General features: G+C 38.5%; 1 protein-coding gene across 1 annotated transcript; it reads right to left on the bottom strand.

Moving 5' to 3' along the window:
- Positions 1-1,608: 1,608 nt before the first annotated feature.
- Positions 1,609-20,841, bottom strand: mylipa (myosin regulatory light chain interacting protein a). Its single transcript, XM_026942248.3, has 7 exons — positions 20,588-20,841; positions 19,420-19,610; positions 8,296-8,481; positions 6,782-6,979; positions 6,153-6,317; positions 4,160-4,571; positions 1,609-2,427 (listed from the first exon to the last, which is right to left on the bottom strand). The coding sequence occupies exons 1-7, from the start codon at positions 20,672-20,674 to the stop codon at positions 2,248-2,250; spliced, it is 1,419 nt and encodes a 472-aa protein (XP_026798049.3). The 5' UTR covers positions 20,675-20,841; the 3' UTR covers positions 1,609-2,247.
- Positions 20,842-27,449: the final 6,608 nt, after the last annotated feature.

Below are 27,449 nucleotides of genomic sequence, written 5' to 3'. Positions count from 1 at the left end.
CAATTAGTTGTTAATATAGAAATGATAAGTATTAGAATGAATGTGATTTGAATTACAGTCAGAATTACTGTCAGAGATGATGTTATAGAAAATTAATGAATCAATCAGAATCAAGCACTGTGTTGTCTGAACTCAGCATTTCCATACCATTACCTTATACAGTATATCACCATATTTGGCCTTGCTAAGTGTCGACGAGCTTAGACTAGATAACCTGCGCATACATTACGTGATTCCAAACAGCCGTGCTTTAACCCGACCTCTGCACCTCTGTACTCTGCCTCAGGGTAAAAGCTGAGCTTACTTTCATCCTCTCCTTCTGTAACAGTCTGGAAGGTTATCATATGACCTCTGACCCTGCACGTACCACATGTTGCTCAGTGGAAAAGAACACACTGATGAATCTACTCTGTGAGAAACGTGTCTGTGTGTATATGCACTATATATCCCCTCTACATCATCTAGTGAACTCCAGCCTCCATATCAGCACCATGTAAGGAACAGGGTGAAAGGGGAAGACTGGCTTTATCAGAAGAAGACTACGATAAGAGCCAACGGCAGAAGCTCGGTAACTCAAACTCTGCTCTAGTGACCAGAACGTTCACAAGTTCAAGGAAAAATCTACCCTGAATGACGTACATATTAATATTTAGAATTAAAATGTCATCGTCAATGGCTGAAAGATGTATTATATTATTGACATGTTGGTCTATTTTCACTTCAGTTAACTGTTTCCTATGTTGCCCCCAGTGCTGTTTGACTACCTGATGATAGTTGTAAGGAATTTAACACTTGCTTCAGCTCTACCTAGAAAGCGATGCAGCAACGCTTTAGTCCTTTAGTCTGTGCAGCTCTCTCAGATCAGCTTGCATAGATTCAACCATCATACTAATACCATCATCCTAATACCATCATCAAAACCCATCGCACTGGTCAGCCTATAGATTGCCACCCCCACCTGAATGGACTGGTAACATGACAGTGAGCAGAGACACAGCTCTTTGTTCTGATTGGTTGGATTTTGGTAGGCCACTTTAGTTTTTTTGTCCCTTTTAGAGAGCCTGGTTACCACACAGACTTGAGCAATACCTCTGAACACACATCCTATTGAAAATCACTAGAATGTGAGAACCAAAAATTACAAAAGAAAATTTTTTTACGTTGGGGGGAAGAGACAAGAAAAACAAAAACAAAAAACAAAAACCCACTGACCACACTCCTTTATTCCTCTGTTCATCTCTATGCTTGGATGTGTAATTTATGTGTAAAAAAAAAAAAAAACACCCAAAAAGTCTTTATGTTTAAAAAACACAACTTTATTAATACCTCTTGTTTAAGCAAATATAAAAGACTCTACAAGTACAGAGCATAGTTTTTGCTTCAAATAAACAGAAACAAATCTATTTGTAGAAAGTGAAAAAAAAAATCATTAAAGCATTAAAGAAAATAAATTCCTCTTCATTTTTACGACAATAGTCTGTGCAAAGGAAGAATATGCATAACAAACACACTGTGTTACTGCTACATTAAGGCCTTAGAGCCTTAAACTCCTTGGTAAAGTGACGGTGTCAATATTTTTCTATACATCCCACAAAAAAAAAAAAAAAAAAAAAAAAAAAAAAAAAAAAAAAAAAAAAAAAACTACAATTGCACCATATATCATTTGCATATGAGGGATGTCTCTAGTTGCTGATGAGTGAAGTTGAAGTTATCACAGGGTTAACATTTGGGGTGCTCACAATATACCTTTCTAGCCTTTAGTCTCCCCGACTCAGTGCCTGGAGTATTAATTAGACTGTGAGCACTAATCCACATGAATAAACATTAGAGGCTGATCGTATTCACTCGGTATTCGCAGACCTCCAGTGGCCTTTAACCTTCAGCATAAAAGAAAGCGATATTGGCATGATACACGCAAATACTGCACACAATTCCACTGCAAAATTCAATAAGATCAAAGTGGAAATCCTGTAATAAAACCAACATATAAAATGCAATTAAATAGGAGGAGGAAAAAAAAAAAAAGGCAGAATGTTTCTAAAATAAAACTGAAGGCTATGAAAGAGTATGGATTAGAAAAAGCAGAACAAATTTAAAATAAAGACAAAAGGAGTCGTTTATCAGATCAACTGATACACTTAAATTAAGACGAAAGTACAAAAGTCTCTTCATTGGTGGTTTAAGAACAGGTTTGACAGTGAACAGAGATGGTGAGTGGTCATAAATAAAAGCGATGTGGACGCTGGTTCAGGTCTGGCAGAGTTTGTCGTCGCTGCAGTAATCGGCGGTAGTGCAGGTGTGTGTGGCCATGGAGCGGTGGATAGGCGCAGGACTGCCACTGCCCACGGTCAGGTTCAGCAGACTGGAGCAGGTGGGCAGGTAGACGTGCTGGATGTGTTCCACCTCAGAGCGACACACTGGACACGACTGCAAAGACACACACAAACACACACACACGTAAGTATTACAGATATATAGATACACACTGCAATGAATTGTTACAGCAACCAAAAAAAAAAAATAGTATGCAAATTGAGATAAGATGCACAATTCCTACATACTGCAATGTAATATGTAAAGAATAAACCATGACGGTGTTCACCAACAGTGTATTAAACAACAACACACTGTACTTTTTATCCAATTATAGTTACATTTAATGTTATTTGCAGTCTACATTTTACCACAGTCAGAAAAAAAATAGGGTTCTTAGCTTCCAGCATGGGTTCTACTTAGAAAAAAAAATCCACTGGCGTCCACAAGCAGCCACACCTTGTTATTTATTTTATTTATTGACAATACATGAAATAAAACCAAAACATTTCATTTACTTGAGTTATATTCAGTTATATTCAAATTTGCCGATTCTCTTTAAGCGGATGTATGACTAAATATCCATTTCAAGCAAGTGGTGTGTAAAACTGTAGTACAATTATAACGCGTGAATGCTCCTAACACACCATGTCGGGTCCTAAAAGCTGCTATCGTCTAATTAACATCTACTTGCACTGAAGAAATGATGTAAAGGGATATAATTTAACTGTTAATATTTCCAGCTGTCACGAGATCCCATAACCTCACAAATCTACCAGTTATCCAACAACACCTGCTGTGTTAATACAAGCAGCTCAGACGTGTGAAAACTCCACCATAACAGAGCTTCAGGAATAAAACCCAAGGCATGTAGGCCACCATGTGGAAAACAGATGAGCTCCTGTAGCCTCCATCCATCCTCTCGCATCAGACAGAGAAATATCAGCCTCTCATTAACGAGTGAATTAACTGAGACGAGGCGTAAGATTAATTCCCCGGCTCGGCTTCTCCATCTGCAGCGGCTCGGACCCAGTTGTGCTACAAAACGACTTCCTGCTTAATTCAATCTAATCCCTTCATTAGCTCCCAAGCTTTCACTACTGATTTCAGCAGGGCTTTGATTCATTATAATGTCTTCACAGCCTTCTCCTGCTCATCCTCACTGAAATAATCACTCAGGTCTTCGAGCAGCACCAGACTTGCTGCTCATCACAGAAACGTGGCTGAAATGCGAGGCAGCTTTTAGTTACAGTAGCCTGAAGCTCAGGAATTATTTCACTGACAAAACATAAAATAACCCCGAATACAATTATATTACTGTCTAACTCAGTTTCTCTCTTCCATTTAACCCACCTTACGTTTCCTCTCTTGGTATTTCAATTGTTTATTTGTTTCTTGGGTTTCTTTTCCATTTAAAGTTTTGTATGCGCATTTGTTTATTAATTTTTTTTTAATGTTTGTTTTTTGGTTTGTTTCTTTGTTTCCTTTCCTTCTTTCCATTTCTTTCATTCCTTCTTTTTCTTTTTTTACTTCTTTCCTTTCTCTTTTGTTCTTTGGGGTGGCAAAGTATTAATAATGTATAATATAGTAAAATTGAATAAATATATATAAAATTTTATTTATATATATATATAAATAAAATAATATCAGTAATATAAACTCTAATGTGTAATATAGTATTATGGAAAGATTGTGTTTCAAGCTCTGGTGTTTTTTTTGTTTTGTTTTTTTTCTTTCATCATTCACTCAAGAGCAGTTTTTACATTTCTTTAGCTTGATGTTTCGGAAGCACACTGTGTGTGTGTGTGTGTGTGTGTGTGTGTGTGTGCGCGCACACGTGTCTCACCTGGAGCTGTGTGGCACAGTTCTGACAGCACACGGTGTGGCCGCAGGGGCAGAAGGCGGCGTCGATCTCCTCCTCGCAGCACAGCATGCACAGGAAGGCCTCGCGCAGCTTCTGCAGTTTCTCCTGCAGCACCCGGTTCTGCTGACACCCTCCACACTCCGGCACACTCTCCTGTCCGTGCCACGGCGAGCGGGAGGACGGAGAACGCGCACCCGGCCGGGACATCAGGTCCACGATGCCGGCGTTGTACAGCGCACGTCTGGCGTAGTCGTACACCTCCTTGGATGTCCGGCGGATGTCGAAGACGTACTTCTTGCCCAGGTTGATGTTCTCGTTGAGGAAAAGCGAAGCCAGGTGGCCCTTGAAGTCACGGCTGTACTGCATCATGACTGCGTTCGTTACAGTGTCACATCTGTGGAAAGCAAACATTTAGATTAGATATGAGCAGAAATTTAGCTTTGACTTTGAGTAACATTATAAATCAATGAATGATAATGTAATACAGCCAGATGCCTATTAATCATTAAAATTCTCTAAACATCTGGTAGCTGCTCAGGTGTGATGCGTGTCCTACCCAGCACTAAGAGATTTTCCAAAGTGCTGATTCAACTTCCCTGATCTCTCTATTAGATATAATTGGCTAGTGAAGACATGCTGAATGAGGGGAAAAGATGAGCGAGAAAAACTGCATATGTTGGATAAAAGTTGAAGTACAATGAGACGAAGTGCAGCTGACGACACACAGCCTTATCTGGAGCAGAGATGAGGTAAGAGTGTAATATCTAAAGTGAGATCCAAACACACGCTGTGACAGAGAGGGCAGGTGGGTGTGGAAAAGCACCAGTTTCAGCACAATCACCTGGCTGGTGCAACAGAGGTCACATAACTGTGCACACTACAGGAGTGTAACACGTCTCTGCTACTCAGTGTGCTCTTGCAGGATCGAGTAGTAAGGTTTCATCACGGCACACTGGAAAATAATCAACGGCAGGGTGGAAAGAGTAACTCTGCTTCACATTGAGTCGCATCACACCACCCTGCCGTTGATTATTTTTCTATAACGGCACATGCTGAAGAGTTTTATTCCTTACTTATTGTACCATTTGATATTATGTAATGTTTTCTGGCTCTGTTTACAAGCACTATAATCATTTTGTGTGACGATTTCATGTATTGACTGGCTTATTTTTAATAATGCCTATATCTAAGTTTCAAACCAGATTACATTAAGGAAATGCAAAAATTTTCAGCATATATACAACTTAACTCTATGTTGTAGCTCTTTCTACAGAGCAAAACACTAAGCTTTGTTTAGAATAAAATATTACAGTTTTTTTTAAAAAGAGATTTTGCTGAAAATCAGAATCTTGGAAAATAACACGTGAAACAATGAAAAATATTCCTGCACTTTGGAGACGGAGCAACTACGATCTCCTGTTTTCTCACAATTCAAACTGCTGACACACACAGCTTACACAGAGAAAGTGACTCTTCTTCCAAACAGGAACAAATTGTGCAGTAGAGATTAAATCTTTGCCAGGACAACATCCTCGCACCTATCCTCTATCCACTGTGTGAAGGTGTTATTACAGGCTTATAAAGCATGAAAACTGTCACATATTGTCCCTGAATCCATAACAAGGAGGTGTTTACCGGGACGAAGTACAGCTCGGCGATACAAGAACCACATGCACACGGGACTTTGGACAACAGATTAGACTTTGGTTTTATAAGACCTCTGTTGGTGACCAGTAGAGCTGATGATTTAATTTCATGAAATAACAACATAGGTTTCATCATTACTGTCAGAACTTTTATAACTTTGTCAAAAAGAACTGCCTGATTCAAAAATAGTTTATATCCATTCGTTTCATTGTCTCTCCTTTTCATCGATTTCTAAAGTCTTTGAACATGTGGTCCTTGTTGATGCTTCAATATGATACTCATGTCATTTCAGCCACCATTTATTGCATGTAGGGAGCTGTGAGCTCACCTGTAGAAGGCGTGCGTCTCTGTGATGGCCCGGTACAGCCCACTAGCCGCTCGGTTACTGATCAGCTTGAAGAGCAGGACCACGCTGTCGCTGCTTTCCTTCGTGACGGTCAGGTACACACTCTTCCCTGACTGTGTGGCGATTTGGATTAAAGGGTAAGAAATCCTGCCAATATAAAAGGGAGGGGAAAAAAAAAACCATTAGACCATTGCAGCAGAGCTCACTCTATATTAAATGAACTCATGAAGCATGACATGCACAGTACTTTGGATTCAATATAATAAAACTTTAGGTAAATGTTTTTTCAATATTCTCAAACGTGCAAAAAATCTTCTCTGGACATTAGACCAAAATGTAACTTTTTTGGCCTTGACACAATGTTGGTCAGAAATGCAACACTGCTCAACACCCTAAGACCAGAGAAACATGGTGGTGGTAGTATCATGTTTTGGAGATGTTTTTCATCAGCAAGGACAGGGAACTAGGTCAGTGTTGAGTGTAAGATTGCCTTGTATTAGCTCAGTTTATCCTAGAAAACTTCTAGTCTGTAAGAATCTTGAGGCTTGAGATAAGCTTTTCCCCACCCACACACACACCCAGGAGTGTGAAGGGTAAGGTCTTCTCAGTACCTGTTGACCAGGCTGAAGTCGTCCCTGCAGATGGCGATGCCGTCAGGTCCCACTCCGATCGCCAGTCTCTGGCCCTCTGCGTCTCGCGCCCAGTGCCACTCCACGCCGTAGTGCTCCAGAGACGCTACCAGCTGCAGGGCCTGATACTCCACCGAACCCTGGCTCATCCCCTCCAGAGCCTTGTGCTTGGCTATGATGCTGCCAAAGAAACACACACAGACACGTTGAGACTATAGGTACGCCTCTGACAATGAAGGTGGCAAATGATGTAATCAAAAGAGCGGCAAACATACTATCATGTATTCAGTATGGTGGTGCGCAGTTTGGGACGGAGCCAGAAAGAAACTGCGACTGAGAGAAAGAGAAAGAAGGATTTTATAGCCATTTGGTTAGTGTCCAGCCAAATACACCCTTTTCTATGTTTTGTCAGTGCTGTCATGATCTATCAGAGAGAGACAGATGGAACGGGATGTAAATTCATGCCAAGTTTTCTTTTGTGCCTGAGAACATCCTGCAGCTGTACGTCGGACAATAAGCCAGCAGCAGTACATTATCTAGCAGGCTGCTTTTGCTTTGCGCACCTGAGGTAAAGCTCCCGCTGTCAGTGTCAGCATCTTTACAACAGCTTCCTTTGCAAAGCATTATGGGAGAGGAAAGCACTTGTGTTACTGTCAGAACAGACTGCACACACAGCAATCATAAAGTTACGGCTTTACCTCTGAATGTTACAAAAGCACTGACACTGCAGACTTGTTTTAAAATGCAAAATAAATGTCTCCTCACAGAAAACCTCACCATATCAAGCTGCTGTTTCAGGAAATTAATCAACACCTTCTGACCAATCAGTTAACTGAAACATCTTTTACTTAATTAATCCTATTCATTAAAAACTCACACACACAAACCTGGGTGGCGTTGTAATTATATCAACGAAGGCAACACAGAAGCTTATTTACACAAAAACAACACCGCGCGTGTGTGTGTGTGTGTGTGTGTGTGTGTCACAGAGCTGGTAAACACTGCTGTGTTTGGATGGTCATGAACTCTGACCTCACACAAACACACACGCTTTATTTGGCCCTTTCCCAAACGCCACTGCTCAAATGGTGATTCAGCTATCAGGCTTATAAGATAAAAGAATCATAAGCGTTCATTTAGCCGTACACTGAGATAAAGATTATTGTTCACAGTTATTCATCCAGTTCTGCATGTCATCATGTTATAATTTTATAACATTAAAACAGCATTTTATTTTACATGGTATGTTAAACTGTGTGGTAATCTTTTAAAAGCTCATCTGGACTCAATAGTTATTTGGTCAACAGATTAGAGCTAGACGATAAGGTAAAAGTATCACAGCGCAGTATCAGATATATGATATGATATGTGATATGATATGATATGATATATGATAAGTCACCGTGATACACCTTGGAGTGGAACAGAGAACGCATTTTGTTATGAATCAGTGCAGATATTTTGAAGCAGGTGCTTATAACGTCTCGCTGGTGTACCTGTTAACTGTCTCTTGGTCGGGATCTTTTCCGCACAGCTCGGTGTACCAGTATTTGGCCGTGTTCTGGTTGTAGTCGCCGAACTCCGCCTGTGCCAGGAGGGCGCTGAGCTCCTCGGCCTGCTCGGAGCACATGTGCAGGTGACCGCGGTGCAGATCCTCTTTAACGTGCATGAAGAACAGGTGCCTGAGAGAGAGAGAACGACATGAGAGAAAGGGATTGAAGAAGTAGAACAGGTGGCTGCTTCTCGACTGGGTTACAACATGCAGGAAAGAGAACTCCGATTACAGACTACAGCACCTACTGGGGGTTAGAGATACAGCCAAAATACAGTATCGTTTACATTTTATCCATTTATAGTTACATTTAATGCTGTGGAACAAGTTCCTGTTATCATTCATGTTATAGCAGTTATAAAGACTAGTTCGCAACCCTTACCAGCCTGAATACTTTGACTTTACTGCTTAACTATTGACTGTTACAAAATGCTGACACTAGAGACTCCTTCCAGTGTGGCACACCACTAGTTCATATGCAGAATGTGAATCTCGAGAGGCATAACACAAACAAAGCCGTAACAGGAACAACCCCAAACCACACTCACTATAAGGGTAAATGCAGAAGCAAAAAGAGTTTACGGTTCCCTATACAGCCATATTCACTTTCAGGGCCGCACTTTCAGCTCATGTACTCAAACACAGCAGAGGTCAGGCAGCGTTTCATAACCTGCGAGTGGTGTGAAGTGGTTTGACTTTCACCCTGCCGCCTCCCTCGCACGGTCGCGTCTCTTATCAGCCGGCAGAGCTGGAGCTGAAGCCAGACATACTGCTGTTCTGCTCGGAATTCATGACCCTGCCAGTTTGCTCCTGTGTGATAAAGGAGGAGTGTACTTAAGCTGCCTCGGTGTGCGCTATCTGGACTTTCCGCTTAGTGCCTCCATTAAGCATTTTAAACCTTCCACAAAAGCATAAGCCCTGAAAACCTCATGACAAATTGATGTTGCTGTAACTTGCCATTGCTAAGCAGCTCTTTTTGCCTCTATATCTTTAGTACCACATTTTCTCCTCAACATGTGCAGCTTTTAATTTTTGCTTTAGCCTAGTTGTAATATGGCACATTTAACGGTGTTTTATGGAAGACCTCTTATTCCAGCTCTACCTGTTACTGTAGTGAATAAAGACTGTCAGATTTGCACTAAATTTCCCACAGATGCAGAAGCGAACTTGTTAAATACTTGTTAAATAAAGATCACTGTCATACTTTACATATTTAAGGCTTGACCTGATCTTAATCCCAGACTGTAGCAAAGGCTTCAGCTCTGAAAACAGTACAGTAACTCTAACAGCACAAAAACTAAACTCCACTACACCAATAGGGATCAATCGTACAAGCTGATTTTTTTTTCCGCAAGACAAAATTTAGAGAGGACAAGTCTCCGTCTTCTATTCAGAAGCGTTTTCAGTATTTTCTTGAAAAGATTTGAAGGATTTTTACAATAAAAGGGAAATGGAAGCCTTCTTTCATGAGAAAATCCTACCACCTTCTACCTGTTTAAAATTCAAACCATTTCCTGAGAAAGAATGATGCTCCTGCTTTGTGCCAGGATTAATACAAAAGCACATTTTTCTACTCTTATCATCCAGGATGAGCCACTTCTTTTACCGCTGATGGCTGATCAGAGGACAAGAATTCAGACTCCGTGATGAATTACACAGAGGGATGAAGAAAAGATTCACTGAACTGTTCATTCTTCTGTTTCTGATCTATTGTGAATAGTGAATACGAGACTTGCTCTGGTCTGGATCATGTCATTATTAACTTATTAACTCCTGTAACTTCTACTCATTTCTCTCCTCCTCCTCGATTCTCTCTGTAAATCAAGACGGCCAGCCTATGCACAGTTTATCACCAAAAAGTCAGTTTTGGAGATCGTTAACACTTTTCTCATGACTTATACAGCAGGATCCCTTCACCCTTGGCACCTCTGGACCATGGAAGTACATGGGAACACAGAGTCCTTGGACTGGGAGGCATCCCAACTCCCTGCTCTTTCAGCTCCAGCCATGATGCTTTTAACCAAAAAACAAACAAACAAACAAACAAAAAAAAACCTAAAAAAAAAAAATAAACGTGGATATCAGCTCGCTGACAAAAGCTGCGGCTGGATAAATATTGACTTTAGATTAAAGGAGAATGTGGTGTAATAATAAATGAGGAATGAGCGACTAAGGACAGGTCCAAAACAAAAACAAGCGATGAAGCTCACATGTTACACATGGGGGTGTGGAACAATAAACACACTCCGTGGAAAGACAAAGGCGCTGTGAGTACGAGCTACCTTCCCTGTGGTGACACCGGAGAGCGCCACTCATGTGATGAGCTACCTGAGAAGCCAAACAAAGGCGGGCTGATGGAGGGAGGGAGCGAGGGGTTACTCTCGTTCACGGGCCACACTTCGAGACAGAACAAGCGGCGCCGGTTTAGCCGATGAGGGAAAACAAAGGTGGAAGATGGAGGGAGGAGTTGAGCACGGGGTTACTGTAGTTCATAAGAAAGAACAAGAGGCACTAGTTTGCCATGTGCCTTATCGAGCTAAACACGAGATCTCGCAGCTGCTCGTATGCAGGCGCACATTCTCGAGCACATCATGCTGCCTTAAGGCCAGCTTTCAAATGCACTGCCACCCGTTTTTTTTTTTTTCTTAATATGCAGTTTGACTTTGTGCAAATGAAACTCTAAACAGAAAAGGAGTCATTGTACTGTCTTGTGCTGTGTGCACGTTTGCACTTGTGCACTTTATGTATAAATATATGAAGTCCCTTGTAGTTCTGTGTTGTTCTGTGAGTGTCTTGTGTAGCACCTTGGTCCTGGAGAAACATTATTTCATTTCACTATGTACTAACTGGCTGTATTTGGTTGAAATGACTAAACGCCACTTGACTTGACTTGAGATCTGAAATGTCAAGTGATGAAAACATTTTTGCATACATGATGTAGCCACCATCTTGTTGCTCCAAGTTGTAAACATAATACGACTTTACTGTTACGGTTTAGTGCTTGGACCCCAGCTCTCTAAAATATGCCATGTAACCTTATATGGAAAATGTGAAAGTAGGTCACAACAGATAAAATTTACTGCGAAACTGATACAGGAACATGCGCTCACAGATTAAGCCAGTATAAGTTGGGGGAAAAAAAAAAAAAGCGCTCAGTGGTGTGCAGGACATGAATTCTCATATGGTGTGGGCAGGCAGGCAGAGGCTGCTGAGTCAGCATTAGCGTGTAAGCACAGAGGGCTGGCCAGACGGCGACAGATGCGCTTCAGCTTGTGTCTTGATATCAATGCGTGCTTGTTTACAAGGCGATATCCTTGGCTCAAAAAGTCTAATATTACAACTCCAAGCCATATTGATTGGGTATATTTCTTCCTGTAGAGCAATCATGCTTTTGAGCAGTTGAAGTTATTTTAGATGGCTAGCTGAAGTGCATAAATTTAAAAATATAAAGACGAAAATATATATATTGGTATTTGTATATACTGAAGGTACAACGATCTGCATCAGGACAGAAGATCGTTATGCCACCTGAAGCAAAAACACCACAGATGTTAATCTATAACTCGGGAGACAATATCTTTTGGCAGTCGTTAAAGTCGAGGCAATAATTAACACCATGGTAGATGTGTACATGTGCTAACGTTTAAATGGAATAGATGCAGTCACAAAGTAAACAAGGCTTTCTCAAACTGCTAAAAATGATTTGTCTCCGTTTTAACTGCTTTACTGTTAAACAATAACTAAACGGGATTGTTTTAGTTTTTTGAGAACTGATAAACAGTTCTCAAAAGTGGACTCTGGACTTCACTGAATACACACACATCTCTTAAGACTCTTTATTAAGGGGAATTACAGAAAAAAAAACACACTGATGATTGAGTCACTGGGCCACAGCGTGGCCTCTGCGTGGCTGAATAGAAGTTATCTTTCGTACAATACAAAACATTCAGCATGATCACATCAGTGGAATAAGTAAATGAGTAAAAACAGGAACCTCTCAGACGGCTAGAAGAAGGTCATATGCTCGATATGAGTCAACTGTGCAGGGTCAACTGTGTATAGTGAACATTTGAGGAGTGAAACTTTTGAGGAGACAAGTGTACAGAGTCGAACTTAAATCCACTGAAAGAAGAAAAAAAGAATAAAGTGTTTTTGTCTGATCACATCCCGTTCAAACAAAGCCCACCTCATGTGCTTCCACATCCCCTAGAGCCAGGTGGTCTGACTGATTCAGATGAACGGGGGAAGGGAAAAAAAGCCATCTGCTTTTCAGCTGGACTGAACAATGTCCATAAAGGTATCATAAGCAACATGTTTAGGATATCGATGTCTACAGAGCGTGGTGTGTAAGAGAAACACACATTCATCCTTTTTTCAGGGTTGTTCCTTTATTGTCATTCTTTATTGTCTTAGTTACAGCCGGAGTCATTGTGCCGGACCCGGCAAATGTCAGGCACTCGCCACGGAACAAAAAGTTCCTCTGAATGGAAAGAAAAGTTTTTTTGCCCAGAGACGGCAACGTGTCAGCCAATCAGGGCGGACATAAGCATACCTCAGCGGCTGAGCTGAAACAAAGCTCTTTCAGTTTGTCAAACAAAACGGCCCCGAGCTGCTCAGCCGGGGTTACTCTCAGTCAACGAACTACAGTAAACCCTGCCACTGTCCCTGCCACTGTCGTCCCCCCCCCCCAAACACACACACACACAACACTGTTCATTTGCACGAAAAGGACTTAATCACCACTGCAACAGTATATATAAACTCTGTATATAAAAAAGTGAGAGGTTTTGCTCTGTACCAGGCAGAATGAAACATGAAACATTTTTCCTAACACATCTGTAAGCAGTTCATCTCTGCTCAGCGGTGTCTTCTGCCACGATTCGCAAACTGGTAATTAAAACCTGCCCAAAAGCCGAGTCTGTGTGAGGAAAAATGGGAAAAAAAAGCATCTCTCCCAGCTCTGCTGAAGGAACTAGAGCCATGTAGGTTACTATAGGTCATGCACAGAGGAGGCCAAACTGGTTCTACACTTACAGTGTGTGTGTGTGTGTGTGTGTGTGTGTGTGTGTGTAGCTTGCAAATAAGGAACAGCACCTCACTCTATTCCTTGATAGGACCTTGATAAGCTAAAACAAAAAGACATGTTATATTACATGGTGAACCAAAATATCTTTAAACAAATATGGATATTAATCTGTAACACAGTCTACACAAGTGTTATCAGCTACAGTGTGTTAAAAAAAAGTGAATAATAATGCAGATTGACCTCATAAAGAAATAAAAAAAAAAGCCAAACATTTTTTGCTGGTTGAAATAAAAAACCTCATGAAAGTAATAAAAGGCTGTACCAGTGCCATTTTTTTTAATTACATTTCTAGTAAGTGATGTATGATGAAAGGCTGTGAGGCTTGCTGTTGTTATTTCCTTTCAAGCAGTGATGAGTAACTCCACAAAAAACACCTGAGCTGTCAGTCAGCATTACACACGTTCGAGGAAATCTGTGGAAATCTTTACTCGACATTTTCTGCAGCCCTGTACTCTGAGCAGTGTTAAAGCAGTACAGGAAAACTCTCAGTATGGCAGTCAGTCTTACTCGAGGACTCGCTCTGAAGCTCGAGTCAGCGCTCTGATCAGACTGATGAGGACATTTCAGTCGTCTGGTTAATAAGAGCAGATTAAAGGATTTGCTGATGTCCTGATTATGTGGTTAAGTGGGAGACAGGCAGCTGCCATGTTGAGGCAGTGAACACCTACACTCGCCACTTAAACAGCTGAAAACAAGTGTATGGATGTGTTTTGCATAGTTCCAGAAGAAACACAGGACACTTTGCATGCGTGTGTGTATGTGTGTGTGTGTGTGTGTGTACGGGTGTGCGTGGGTGGTCGTGCAAGTTCTACACATTTGAGCTTATTCGTGTTTAACTCGATGCGTACATTGCTCCCCGAGGCCAGTGCTTAATTGTGGGTGAAATAACGATTAAAAAAAAAAACAGCCAAATGTTCCTGACCTGAATCTTAAACTTCCAAAAATAAATAAATAAATAAATAAATTACCAGTCTGAAATTCCAGGCCACGTGTAATGACGCACATCATCTCACTCTATACTAATTAACACTTTCAGTTTTCAGTTTCCTAAAGTCCACACACACACACACACACACACACAGGAAGGGACACCCCCCCCTTTTTTTTTTAGAAGCCAAAAAAAAGTATAAATAATAAGAATAAATAAATAAATAAATAGATAAATGGAAAAAAGAAAATGATATTTTTTTAATTTTACTTAAAGACTAAAAAGAAAAATAATAAAAAATAAAACAGAAATAAATAATAAATGTAAAAAAATATATAGATTTGGTCATCCAACAGGAATGAACCTGAAAATAAATACAAAAACTCCAGTGTTCAGTACAAGTGTCCAGATTCCTCTAGAACAAAACTCGAATCAGTTCTGATTTATGTTGCACTTAAGTTTTGCATTTGACTCATCCCCGTCTATAAAGCAAGACAAATAAGAAATAAATAAAAAGAGAAAAGTAAAAGGAATGTTAAAGAATAAAAAACAAAGAAGGAAAAAGAAACATGGAAAAGACATAAAATAAAAAAGAAAAAATATACAAAATAAATATAAACAATAGACTGAAGCTAAAAATTGTGTGTTCATAAAAATTCTTTTTTTTTTTTTTTTTTAGCTCCAATGTTTAAAACGATCGTCTGAGTGAGTGTGATTGTGATTAGTACTTTAGCTTTCCCTGTGCCAAAATAGAACAGAGCTGATTAGAGCTTTGAGGAGGGAGACGAGCTGAAAGAAAAAAAAGTGAGAGCTGAGAAAGACAAGATCAGGAACCTGCTGTGTTTATGATCACACACACACACACACACACACACACACACACACACACGGATAAAAAGCCATGCCAAATGTTAAGTGTGTGAGAGAGTACATATGGTTTAAATCCAGGCTGGGGGGAAGTGTGTGTGAGTGTGTGAGTGTGTGTGGGGGTTTAACTCCAGAGGTCAGCAGAAGATACCGGAGCCTCCAAGGACTTCAGCACTAAGAAACTAACAAAACTAATGATAAAAAAAACAAAAACAAACAACCATGCAGTAGGGTGTAAACCTCAGGCTTCTACAAGACATGATTTCGATTCAAAAGGCAATGATTTAATTTTAAGATACCACTGAATTTCCTACAGTACGAGTTTGTTTTGATTTAGTATCCTCTGATCAATACGTGACCAGCTTTGTTCGGAATCTGGGGTAGCCCTTCTGTTAATTCACAAAAGATGATGAGGTTAGAGATGAACTATTTTAACAGTATCAGCATTACAGGCAAATCCCCTAGCCAATTAAATCGGTTTAAAAATAGGAATTATTTTTCGCACACTGGTGTCTGTCCTTTTTCGAGAACAATCAAGTCGGTTGAATCGTTGCTTTTTAAAGACACGTCGACCCAAACCCAAGTCTGATCGTTACACGTGTGCTTTAAATGTGCACTTTAAAAAAAACAAAAAAAAAAAGCATGTGGACATCTGTTGATTTCTGCTGACTCTGACTATAATGGACATGCGGTTAAATAATAACTGTACCTGGCAGCCGGTCTCGGGCTCTCAACATACGGAAAATGGTGTCTATTTATAGAAAAACAATCAGAGTAATGAACAGGGTTCAGATGAAGAGCTCCTGGAGGTTATTTTTCATCTCCTCATGTGGAGAGTATTACATAACCACAGACTAATGTATAGTGTAAAGCTTACGCAACAGGCTTAGAGAAAAAAAGTGGGGGATGGGCGCAGAGAGAGAGAGAGAGAGAGAGAGAGAGAGATGATGAGATATGAAGTGATGGGCTTTTCTGGATCAGAAATCTCTTACACATTGCACATTTTCTCCCTCATCACATGTCTGTAGGTTGTACAGTAACACTGCTCCCAACGGTTTGTTTTCTCTGCTTTAATAACCTCGATCCAACTAATCCGCTAATTAACACGTCTTTCCTGAGGCCATGTGGGTGTGTTAGAAAGGAAACATGAAAATATGAAGTCGGATTGCTGCTGTAGGCTTGTTGACTTTCTTTATACTATTACAACATTGTACTGGAGATGATAACTGAGACAGGTGTGTCCATGTTTTTCGGTCAGCAGGCAACAAGATTGTGTGAACGCCTTCTCCGAGAAGGATACATGTCCAAAAAAAAAAAAAACCCCAACACCCACTGCAGTAAGAATACACAAGGCAGTGAAGGAGGAGTTGATTTTGAATCATTTATACACTCTCGGTGTGTGTGTGTGTGTGTGTGTGTGTGAGAGCTGCAGAGCTTCAGATGAGGATGATACACTTTGTGTTTGTGAGAAATGCAATGCCCTCAAGCCTAGGAGATGTAGGGCAAAGGTGAACACACAAAGAGAGTTCGAGTGTGAGCCTCAGCTGTGCATCACACACGCTCACACACACGTGCACGTGCGCGCACACACACACACACACACACACACACACACACACACACACACACATATTCTGCCAGGGGTTGAACAAAGAAGTGCTTTCACAAATCTCCAGGCTGAAGTGAGTCAGAAATGTCAAGCTAAAAACGGACAGCTATCTATACCCCAGCAGCGATGATATCACGTCCTGTCAGCGGTGGACCACTGTTTGCTTTCCGACAAGCCGACATTGCGCTGATCACTTTCAGTAAATGAAGACAATTCTTCTATAGAGAAGGTGTATCATGCAGCATATCGAGTCACACCCATAAGTCTTTTAAGTCTGAATAGAAGCAAAAGTGAAACTTTTCACTGTGAATATAACAAAGCACATTAAAACTGGTCATTTCCCCGCTGTATCTCTCTCACGCTTTGTCAAATTACCCAGTTATTTCATTCTGGACAGAGTACAGAGTCACTCCCTTCCAGGCTAATACGACACCACAGGGTCTGGCAACCCTCAGGGTGGAGAGAACAGGAGCTCCTATTATTACCCATACATCTTTAATCACTAGTCCAAGTCTGCCATTTTAACGGACTCAAAAGATGTGTTTACGACAAAAGGACAACGCCGAGGACTTCTGCAAAAATTCTGGGGAAGTTCTTCAGTTAGTAGGTTATAGTACAGTGCATTTCAAAGTGTAAAACACTTCCATTCCAGAGAAAAATGTCCCTAAAGAAAGCAGCTAGGATGAGTTATATACACTGGAGGCAATGGACAGGATGCCAGCTCATCATTGCCCAAATCACATAAAGAGGAAGTTTCAAAGGGACTGTCTCTACTGGTCAAACTCATAAAAAAAAAATAATAATAAAAAATCCACTGTACAGAAACACAAGAGAGTGGGCGTCGAGCCTGGCACTAGTTTATTAAAACTGGATTTACAATAAGATTTTCAGCCTGATTTTGTTTCCGAAAAACAATAAATGCATTTCATAAAAGAATTCTTTGGTCACGAGTTGCGATTGCTGGTCTTAAAATGCATAACATCACATGCTCACATGCTCAAGACAGTTTGATAACAAAAGTTCTGTCAGAAAATGTTTGATTAAAATCTCAGAGCGCAAGCGTTGCCATGACGCTCGTCTAAAATCCACCAATAGGAGGACGGCATGGAATCAAGCAAAACTGACAGAACAGGTACAAATACAGTAGCGGTGATGTGGAAATGTAAACAAAACGTACTCACTCACTGAAAAACATGTGTTTTTGCCACCCCGAGCTGATTTCTGAATCATGCTGACTTGAGGACGTAAATATTACTCAGTAGTTTTGTTAAAATCGTAGATCTACCGCTAGAGGATCTTCATCATATAATCTGACATGGACAACACGTTATGTTATCGCATAATCTGTTATAGAATTCGGCTAATGTTTTATTGGGATCATTTCATAAAGTGTGACAAGTAATCACCTTAAAATAAAATAAATAATAAATAAATTACTGGAAAAAACAAAAACCCCACACAGTATTAAGAAGCAGGAGAATAAACAGGACACGGCTAGATGTTACAGGGGAACATAATCAGCAAGCAACTCAACCTACAGAGATAAGATGTGACAAGACACAGATGCTACACTGGAGTACAACTTCTTCAAAATGGCTTAGTACATACAGAGCACCTGAGTCAAAGTGTGATCTCGTCCTGACACGTCTGCACTGTGAGACTTTACGGCATGAGACGCGTCCAAACATCTCCACTCGAACATCTACAATAACTCTGTAAATACCTTCCAGACTAAAGAGACTTTCTGAATCATTGGAAAAAATTCCCTCTTAAATTATTAAAGGAACCACGAAGTGCCAAAATGGTCTGGTGCTCTACAAATACAAGCGAAAAAAAAAAAAAAAACCCACACGGGGAACAAACTAGAGCGAGGAGGTGGGTGGGGACGAGAGGCTTTACAGCAGGGATCGCATTTCCATGTGCTGCCTCCAAGCCTCGTGCTGCTCAATGACCTAGAGTTACCCTGAGTGAGCAGGGTTACTACAGGGCATTCGTCTCTGCCGGAAAAAGAAACCAAGCAACACTTCACAGGCTCTTGTTCTTGCGCTGCGTGATATGTGATGTATATTTGAAGCAGCCCTTAGGAAACATCAATGCGCATGAATTTTTCATATTTAACATGACCCAGATTTGGTCTAGAACAAGAATCTCATTTTATAAGCCAAAATAAGCCTTTTTTTTTTTTTTTTTTCTCTCTTCAAAACTGCATGTACTCATGTACTTCCCCTTTTCTTATGTGCCAACAGTGGTACACTCATGCTGACTTGTTCTTCCTGTCACTCAGATTTCTCTGAAGAGCAAACTATATATGTCTGAGAAATAGTCTTAAGCGCTTCCTCGCTGAATTTTTAACACACATTAATATTAGATTAAAGCGATTCAGAGAAAAATGTTTCATCCACATTCAGAAATCCTACAGCACTAAAAATCAGTGATGCCAACTTTGCCTACGATGATACAATATCAAAGCTCTCCATTTTAATTAAGCTTATATCCAGTACCGGGCTCATACAGACATATTACAGCCTCTAAGATGCAATGAATCTGTATTAAAAATGTTCCCTCTTGCCAGAAGTACCTGGTCTGCTCTTGCAGTATTAAATGGGGCTCGACGAAGAACTTGACCCTCAGTCGGAGCCTGCATGGCGTCACACTGTCCATCTGCTGTGAGATTCGGTTCCTCAGGTTCAGCCACAGGTTCTCTCCTTTACTGCCGGAGAACTGCAGGCCAAAATAATCCACCTCGATGATACCTAACTTCCTACATACCTGTGACAAAAAACACAAAAAACCACACACATCCAGCAGTCAGTATACATATTGGGAGGATTTACAACAGCGATGACAACTAAAGTCATGAAGCTGGTATGTCAAGGATGGCATGCAAAACATGCCAGTCCACAACACGGACAACACAACATGGACCAGGAGCTGTCAGAGTAATGCAGAATTATCTCACAGTCTGGGAATATGAACTATCTGCAACAACTTGTGGAGCTACATCCAAATGTGTGTGGTGTTTACTAATTAATCTCAAACTATCATCAGGATGTAGTGTTGAATGTGTGTAATGTTGAATTTGTGTGGGTGTGTGTGTGTTGAATGTGTGTAGCGTTGAATTTGAGTGTGTGTGTGTGTGTGTTGAATGTGTGTAGTGTTGCATATGAAAGTATATGCAGGAAGCAGATGCAGGGGATTTGAACTAAAGTAACCTCACTCAGCTATACCAGAAATGAGACTCTAAGCCACCAGAGCAATGCGTTTAACAAGAATAAAAGGCGTTCATTTGAGTTAATTCCAACATTTCTGATCATGCATTTGGATTTATAACACTTACATTTTCTCAGCAACACATTCACAACACACTGCACACACATCTATAGATAGTATTTTGATGGGAATCTTAATGGATGTGACTTTTGTTAGTGGACTTATACTAGTAATATTGTCTAAAACTACTTTGTAAAATTGAAAATTATAACATGTTACATTTCTGGAGTAATTTCACTTTCTGATAATAATGATAATAATAAAAAACCATTTAATTTCTCCTTTAAAAGTTGGATGTAAGCCCAGGATAGAGCTGAAGGCTTGAATGAGGTTTGTTTATGTTTGTGTCCTTCTCACTGACTCCTGCAGGATATCACTCTATTTCTACTCTTTAACATTTCTCCTGAAAGAACTGAACAGCCAGGTAAAATGTCCGAATAAAAGAAATAAGAAGAAAAGCAGGTGAAACATCTCACCTTGTTCAGACAATCCTCTCCATTCGCCTTCGCATCCACTTCCACCTCCATCACCACCGAGTCCGGCCGCGTTACATGGCAAAGCATTCTGGGAACTTCTCGGGATTTATTTAGCTTTGGTTTTTCCCGGTGTTTAATTTAAAAAAAATAACAAAACATTAAAACACCCCTTCTCAGTCAGTAAACCTCCACTGAACCCTCAACTCACTTCCCTGAGCTGTCTCTAACCCGCGCTCTCTCTACTGTGTAGCCGTGTTCCGAGCGCTATATGAATGAATCAAGAGCACAAACTCCGCCCACTTCCGGGAGTGCCAACGAATCGTCGACGTCGTCAACGTCATTTGCATAAAATTTGCATGGGACCAATGGCAAAGCACCTGGAGCAGCCTTAGTAATCTTAGTAAGATAATACTGAGAGTTGTTCATTTGAGAATAATTAAAATAATAAAATAAAAATTTTAAAATGAATTGTATTACATAAATAAGTAACAAACAAACAGGTTAGAAATACATACGCATATAATTCAATACTTATTCAGTTTTTTTTGTTAAATATTATGTTAAAAAAGCTATTCTAGGTTTCATTATTTTAAAAATAATTTTAAAAATATTTTTATTACATAATAAATAACAAACATTAAAAATAAATGCATCAAACATTTATTTTCATGTAAGAACCACATTAGGCAACTCCATAATTATAGACTGTTTGTCTATAAAAGTTTTAATTTTTGACAAATCAGGCCAAAAATAATTTTATTACATAAAAATAACAAACAAGCAAACAAATGTTTGAAAAATAAATGTATAAAATGATTGTTTTTCACTTTATGGACCACGTAACTCAATAATGTAACTCAATAGTTATTCACAGTTTATGTTAAAATACATAAGAAGATAAATTCTATGTACTTATTTTATTAAAGAACATATTATTATTAACATATTATTTATTAATATTCTATATTCTTATTTTAAAAAAGGTAATTATTACATTAAAAACTAACAAACAAAAGCATGAAAAATAAAGGCATTAAGCATTTTTTTTTGTTGTGTAATGACCACATTAGATAACTCAACTAAATTTTATTATTATTAAAATACTTTCATTCTACAGTCTAAATAAGTAACAAGCGAACACATGAAACTAAATATAACTCATAATCTGTTCACTCTTTATTGTCTGAATGTTGCTTTTATGCTATTAATAATGAGAGGAAATTTCAACATAAAATATTCCTGTTACAAAGCAAGTTTAAAGATGAAAGATGAACTAATTCATCAACAGTATGAAGATAATATAACTATAACATGTTCACAAACATGTCGAGGTGGAAAATGACCAAGAACAGTTACTTTGTTAGTGTGCTTAAGTCTTTTTCTTTTGCCCAATACTTTTGACTATTAATTCAATTCAATTTTATTTGTTTAGAACTTTTAACAATGGATAAAAGCAGCTTTACAGAAATAAATACATTCAAATTAAATTAAATCAAAATAAATCGTAAATACGAGTAAATATTACTCACCACATTTCTCTCTACTCTTCTATTCTTCACATTTTCAAACATCACTACATTTCTCTATAATCATAGTATTATAGTATCTCACATAATCTATAATCATATTTATAGTCATAAAGTGATGTTTTAGCATCAGACAGCTGTAAGGATCTAAATTTCTCCCAAAATTAAACTTGAGCTGTGACAGTGAGAACGAGACCTAAATCTATCTGCTGCTACGTACACGTTGTACTAGCTAGCTCTTAGCATTCAGTTAGTTTCTATCACTTGAGTCATTATCATGCTAGCTAACATTAATTAATAACTAAAATCAGAGTGATTTGTAGCCGGGGTTTTTTTCTATTGAGAATCTTTTTTGTACTTTTACTTTTACAAAGACTTTCCTAGTTTATCTTGAGTGAAGAATTTGAAGCTGGACTTCAACTTTTACCGGAGGATTTATTTAGAAAAGTAACTGCACTGTTTCTTGATGAACAATTTCACTACGTCTACCACCTCGTGCAAGACCATGCCAAGAAGATTCAAACGTATAAAGTAACACATTTTCTGTATATGTTTTATTGGAAACAGTGCATTTACGTTGCAGAGAAAGGAATAATTAAGTGCTCAGACCTTTCAAAACGAGTGTGTGCATTCAGCCATTCATAAAATAAATACTACATACTTTTATTATATGCAGTGTAAAACAAAGTAAAAGTATGTACTATGAAAGTGCAATAGTTTAAATGCAGCAACAATGTGCATTCCATACATAGGGGCCTGTGTACGCCAGCACCAGCTGTGCCTTCATCAGTGGATGTTCGTGGACGTCCATTTCTTGGTTTCAATACGTTCTTCTTTTGTCAAAGGCATTCTTAAAGGCTATCTGAAAAAAATATATAATATAAACTAAGTATGAAAAATTTTGGAAGACATTTTGCTAAAAAGTGTTAATTTCCCCTGTGTATGGAGACTTTTGGGACACGCTATCAATCTATCTATCTATCTATCTATCTATCTATAGATGTAAACTTTTGAACAGGATGACTGGTGTAAATTGTTATTATTTTATTAAAAGATCTTATTTTTTTTCATTTAGTACTGCCCTTCAGAAGCTACATAAGGTATTTACATGTTTTCCAGAAGACAAAATAATAATTTACACTGAACATCCTGTTTCAAACTTTACACCCCGCTGGCTCTTAATGTATTGTGTTGCCTATTTGAGCATCAGTGAATGTTGGCACGTTTTGTAATAGTTGTGTACGAGTCCCTCAGTTGTCCTAAGTGAGAAAAGATGGAGCTGAATATCATATAAGCCACTGCTGGAAAGGGGTCAAATATGCAGAAGATGCTGGAAAAGCAAAGAATGTGCAGGACCTGGAGGATTTTTCTGAAGAACAGTAGGCAGTTTAACTGCTCAGGACAAACAAGGGACTCATGCACAACTACCACAAACCATAAAAACAGTCGTTGATCAACAAGAAACAACACACAGTATTAAGAATCTTTTGAACTGGTTCATTTGTGTAAATTCAGTTATTATTGTGTCTTGTGGACTATATGTAAATATCTGTTATGTGAAATATTTAGGGTAGGACTAAATAAAAAACAGAATGCAATTTTTATGATCCTCTTATATTTTTTAATTATTAACATGTTGCAGAATCTGCAAGGCGTATGACCCCTACTGTATACAACTGTATGTATATATATATATATATATATATATATATATATATATATATATATATATATATATACACACACACACACATATATATATATACATACACACAGTATATATACAGTATATGTATGTATGTGTGTGTGTATATGTATATATATATACTGTATATATATATATATATATATCAATGCTACAGTACTAGACCACCATCTACAATCTCCAGTCTACAAGCCTCCTTGCTGTTGTATGATGTACTCTATATATGCAACGCCTCCCTTTCAGTACTTTATAATACACTCTGTTACCTTTTGAGCATGATTCACACAACTAAGCAAAGGACATGGTGACATTCTGCCAGAGGACAGTGCGGTGACAGACAGAATACTGCAGACTCATATCTAATGCTTGCCCATCTCTCTGCACCTCGCTACAGTAGTGTGTATGCTGTTTATACTGAGTTGGCAGAGTAAGATATCTCTTCAGACAGGATATTGGATCATGCATTCGGTCACATATGTTCTCTGTTTAACTGCCCTGTGACATCTGTTCAATAATTTTACAATTCTTTTACAATACAATTTAAATTAAAAATGCATTTTCATGCAACATGTTGTGCTTTTGATCTGTTTTTACTAACATAACATAACGTATTGTTGTGAAATGTCCGTGAAAAGAGTTAGTTCCTGTTCTCCCTCGTTATAGCATAAACACTGTAAACTCACCAGAGATAAGTTAATACGAAAAAAACCACAGCTTGACATGTTAGTGAGAAACCACAAAGCCATCCATCATAAAGACTTTCCCATGTCAGAAAACCTAAAGTTACAGCTTTACCTCTGACTGTTACAAATCACTGACACTGGAGACTCCTTCCATAAATGTTGAATAAACATGGATAGAAGAAAACTGATCATACCAATCATTAGACAGTTTTTATTCTGTTTATATGGAGCCATGTTTTTGTTGTTGCTATAGAAACAATGACACATTAGAGCGAGCACATTAATATAGACCTTGTAGGCAGAACTACTGCAGGACTGCTTTTATAGGAAATTAATGCAAGAGGTGTGTGTTTTAAATAAATGGTGTGTTAAAATCAGAATCTGAAGAAATGAGGTGAGCACTGGATAATCCATTTGTTTAATTTTTATCCATTTGGTATGGAAACTTTAAGCAGCAGGCACTATACACCAGTACCAGTCATGTAGTTCTCAGCTCCTGGACTTTCTGACTTCATGACTTGTAACTTGACTTGAATTCATATGATTCAATATGACTTAAGATAAAAATCGATTTTAAACTCATGAGACTCAAACACTGACATAAATATAAATACTGTAAGGCAGCACAGTACCAATCCCATGACCTGGAGTCGATTTGAGGAACTTAAGCAGAGACTTTGGAGAAGCTGGAGTTGCAGAGCATGAGATGACTCTAGGATGACTAGATCATGAGTGGGACTACAACCCTTGCAAGCATGCAGAGTTCTCTGTTCTTTACGAGTTCGATCTTGCAAAAACATTCATCCCAGGAATGCAAGTCTGTTCTTTACATTCTTAGAATCAGGAGAATAGCATATTGGTCCAAAACAACAAATAGATACATTTAGCACATGTAAGCAGAATAAAAATAAAATTATTTAGAGTTGAACATCTCATACAATATAAAAGAGAAAAAAAAAGAATGCACACAGATTTTAAAAAATATTTCTCATGCTCATCAGAGGAATATCGAAGCTCATTTCAGCTACATATGACAAAATATTATGCAGATTATAATATTATGCATATTATAATCTTTACCTCACAGTTAAGAGATAATAAGATGCAACTGTGAGATATTAATTCATCATTGCAAAATATAAACTCACAATGGTGAGGTAAAAAGTCACAACTGCAAGATAAATCTGTGTAATGTTTTCTCATAAAGATTCCATAGAGTAGCTTGTTTTTGCCATGGATAAGAAAATACTGTATTATGCAGATTTATAGCACAATTGCAACTTTTTATCTCACAATTGTGGGTTACTTCGACTTTGTGTGAAAAATAACTCACATTTGCGAGGTAAAAAGTCACCCTTGTGAGATAAATCTGGCTAATATTTTCTCCTAGTGATTTCAAAGAGAAATTTTATGGAAGCTTGTTTCTGCCACATATGAAAAAAATATAACACCGATTTATCTCGCAATTGTGAGTTATAATCTCACAGTTGCAACTTTTTATCTCACATTTGTGAATTACTGCAACTTCATGCTTCCACAAAAAGAAATCTCGCTGCTGCCAGAGAAAAAGGTTAAATCACGTAATAATATCTCACAACTGTGACGTAAACAGTCTCAATTGCAAGATAAATCTGTGTAATGTTTTATCACACTGTACATAGCCGAGAAATCAAGATTTCCTGTTTAATCATTATTTTTTATACAGAAACTTATTGCTGCTATGCAAGAAAAAAACCTTAATTAGTAACTCATTATGAAGAGAAAATATCTTTGTTATTATGAGAAAAGTGTGTTGTTCTTATGAGATAAATACAGTGCTGTCCAAAAGTCTGAGATGCTTCAATTTTGCATTCGTTTCTAATTTAAAACAAAATTTTCCATTACAAATGATATTATCAGTGACAACGTGAGCAAAAAGTACAATCTCAGAAGAATTTATGAGTTTCAGAATTAGTATTCAGTTCATCTTACTTTTGCTTTAATGACAGCGTGCACTTGAGCTAGCATGGACTCTACTAGCTGAAGTTTGTGTAAAACCTGACGATCCGTGTTGGATCAAATTCACTTTAGTGTCATCTGAACATGTGTTTCAGTAAAAGGGAAAAGACTCGGGGAAAATCTTATCATCACAAATTTGCTTCAAGTTAGGAATTTCTAGAAATAGTGCTGAATATTGGATATTGAATATTGAATATTCAAGATGTACTAAACATATTCCTTCTATGTTTTAAAGTTTAAAAAAATTTTAAAACTTCCTGTTTATTCTCAGTTTTGAATGATTTTCAGTGTGGTCTCAGACTTTTGGGCCCCACTATATGTTCTATAACCAACACTATTGATCTCGTTTTTACAATATAACCTGCATGCATATAACCGAATTGATAAGTTTTGACAAGTAGAAAATATTTTTTAACGCTCGGCTTAAACCACAATGAAGTGCTTTTCTCATAATAACAAGATGCATGTTTCATAATAATGAGATGCAATGAGAGGGGAATTTTCTTTCTTGCATGGCAGCAATATGCTTCTGTATTTGATGTTTCTTTATTGGTAGTAAACTTTTCAAATGGCTTAACTGAACTGAAACACAAAAAAAAGTACACATGACACATATAAACACCAGCCCTCTAACCCTGTGTGACTTCCTGTTTCCATCACACTTGCCACAGGGGGTTGTTAAAGTTGATCTAGAGTGTGTGATGTCAGGATGAATCTGAACTGGTTCTGTCTCATGCCTGCACTCTGCCAGGTTCAGGCACTCTGCTTGTAGCCCACATACACACAAAGGTGACGTGTGTGTATGTGTGTGTGTGGATAGCTTTGTAATCATATTATTTAATGCATGTGTGTACATAATTCATTATGTAGACATCATGTAGATCGCTTTCCCAGAGCCTCTTTTCTTACAGCCTGCACAAGTGTCTCCACTGTCTCCTAGGGATTCGAGG

This window comes from Pangasianodon hypophthalmus, chromosome 29, assembly GCF_027358585.1.
Source record: "Pangasianodon hypophthalmus isolate fPanHyp1 chromosome 29, fPanHyp1.pri, whole genome shotgun sequence".
Classification (NCBI taxonomy): Eukaryota; Metazoa; Chordata; class Actinopteri; order Siluriformes; family Pangasiidae; genus Pangasianodon; species Pangasianodon hypophthalmus.
Note: the sequence above shows the minus strand (reverse complement) of the source record. Positions and strands in the feature narration are given on the sequence as shown.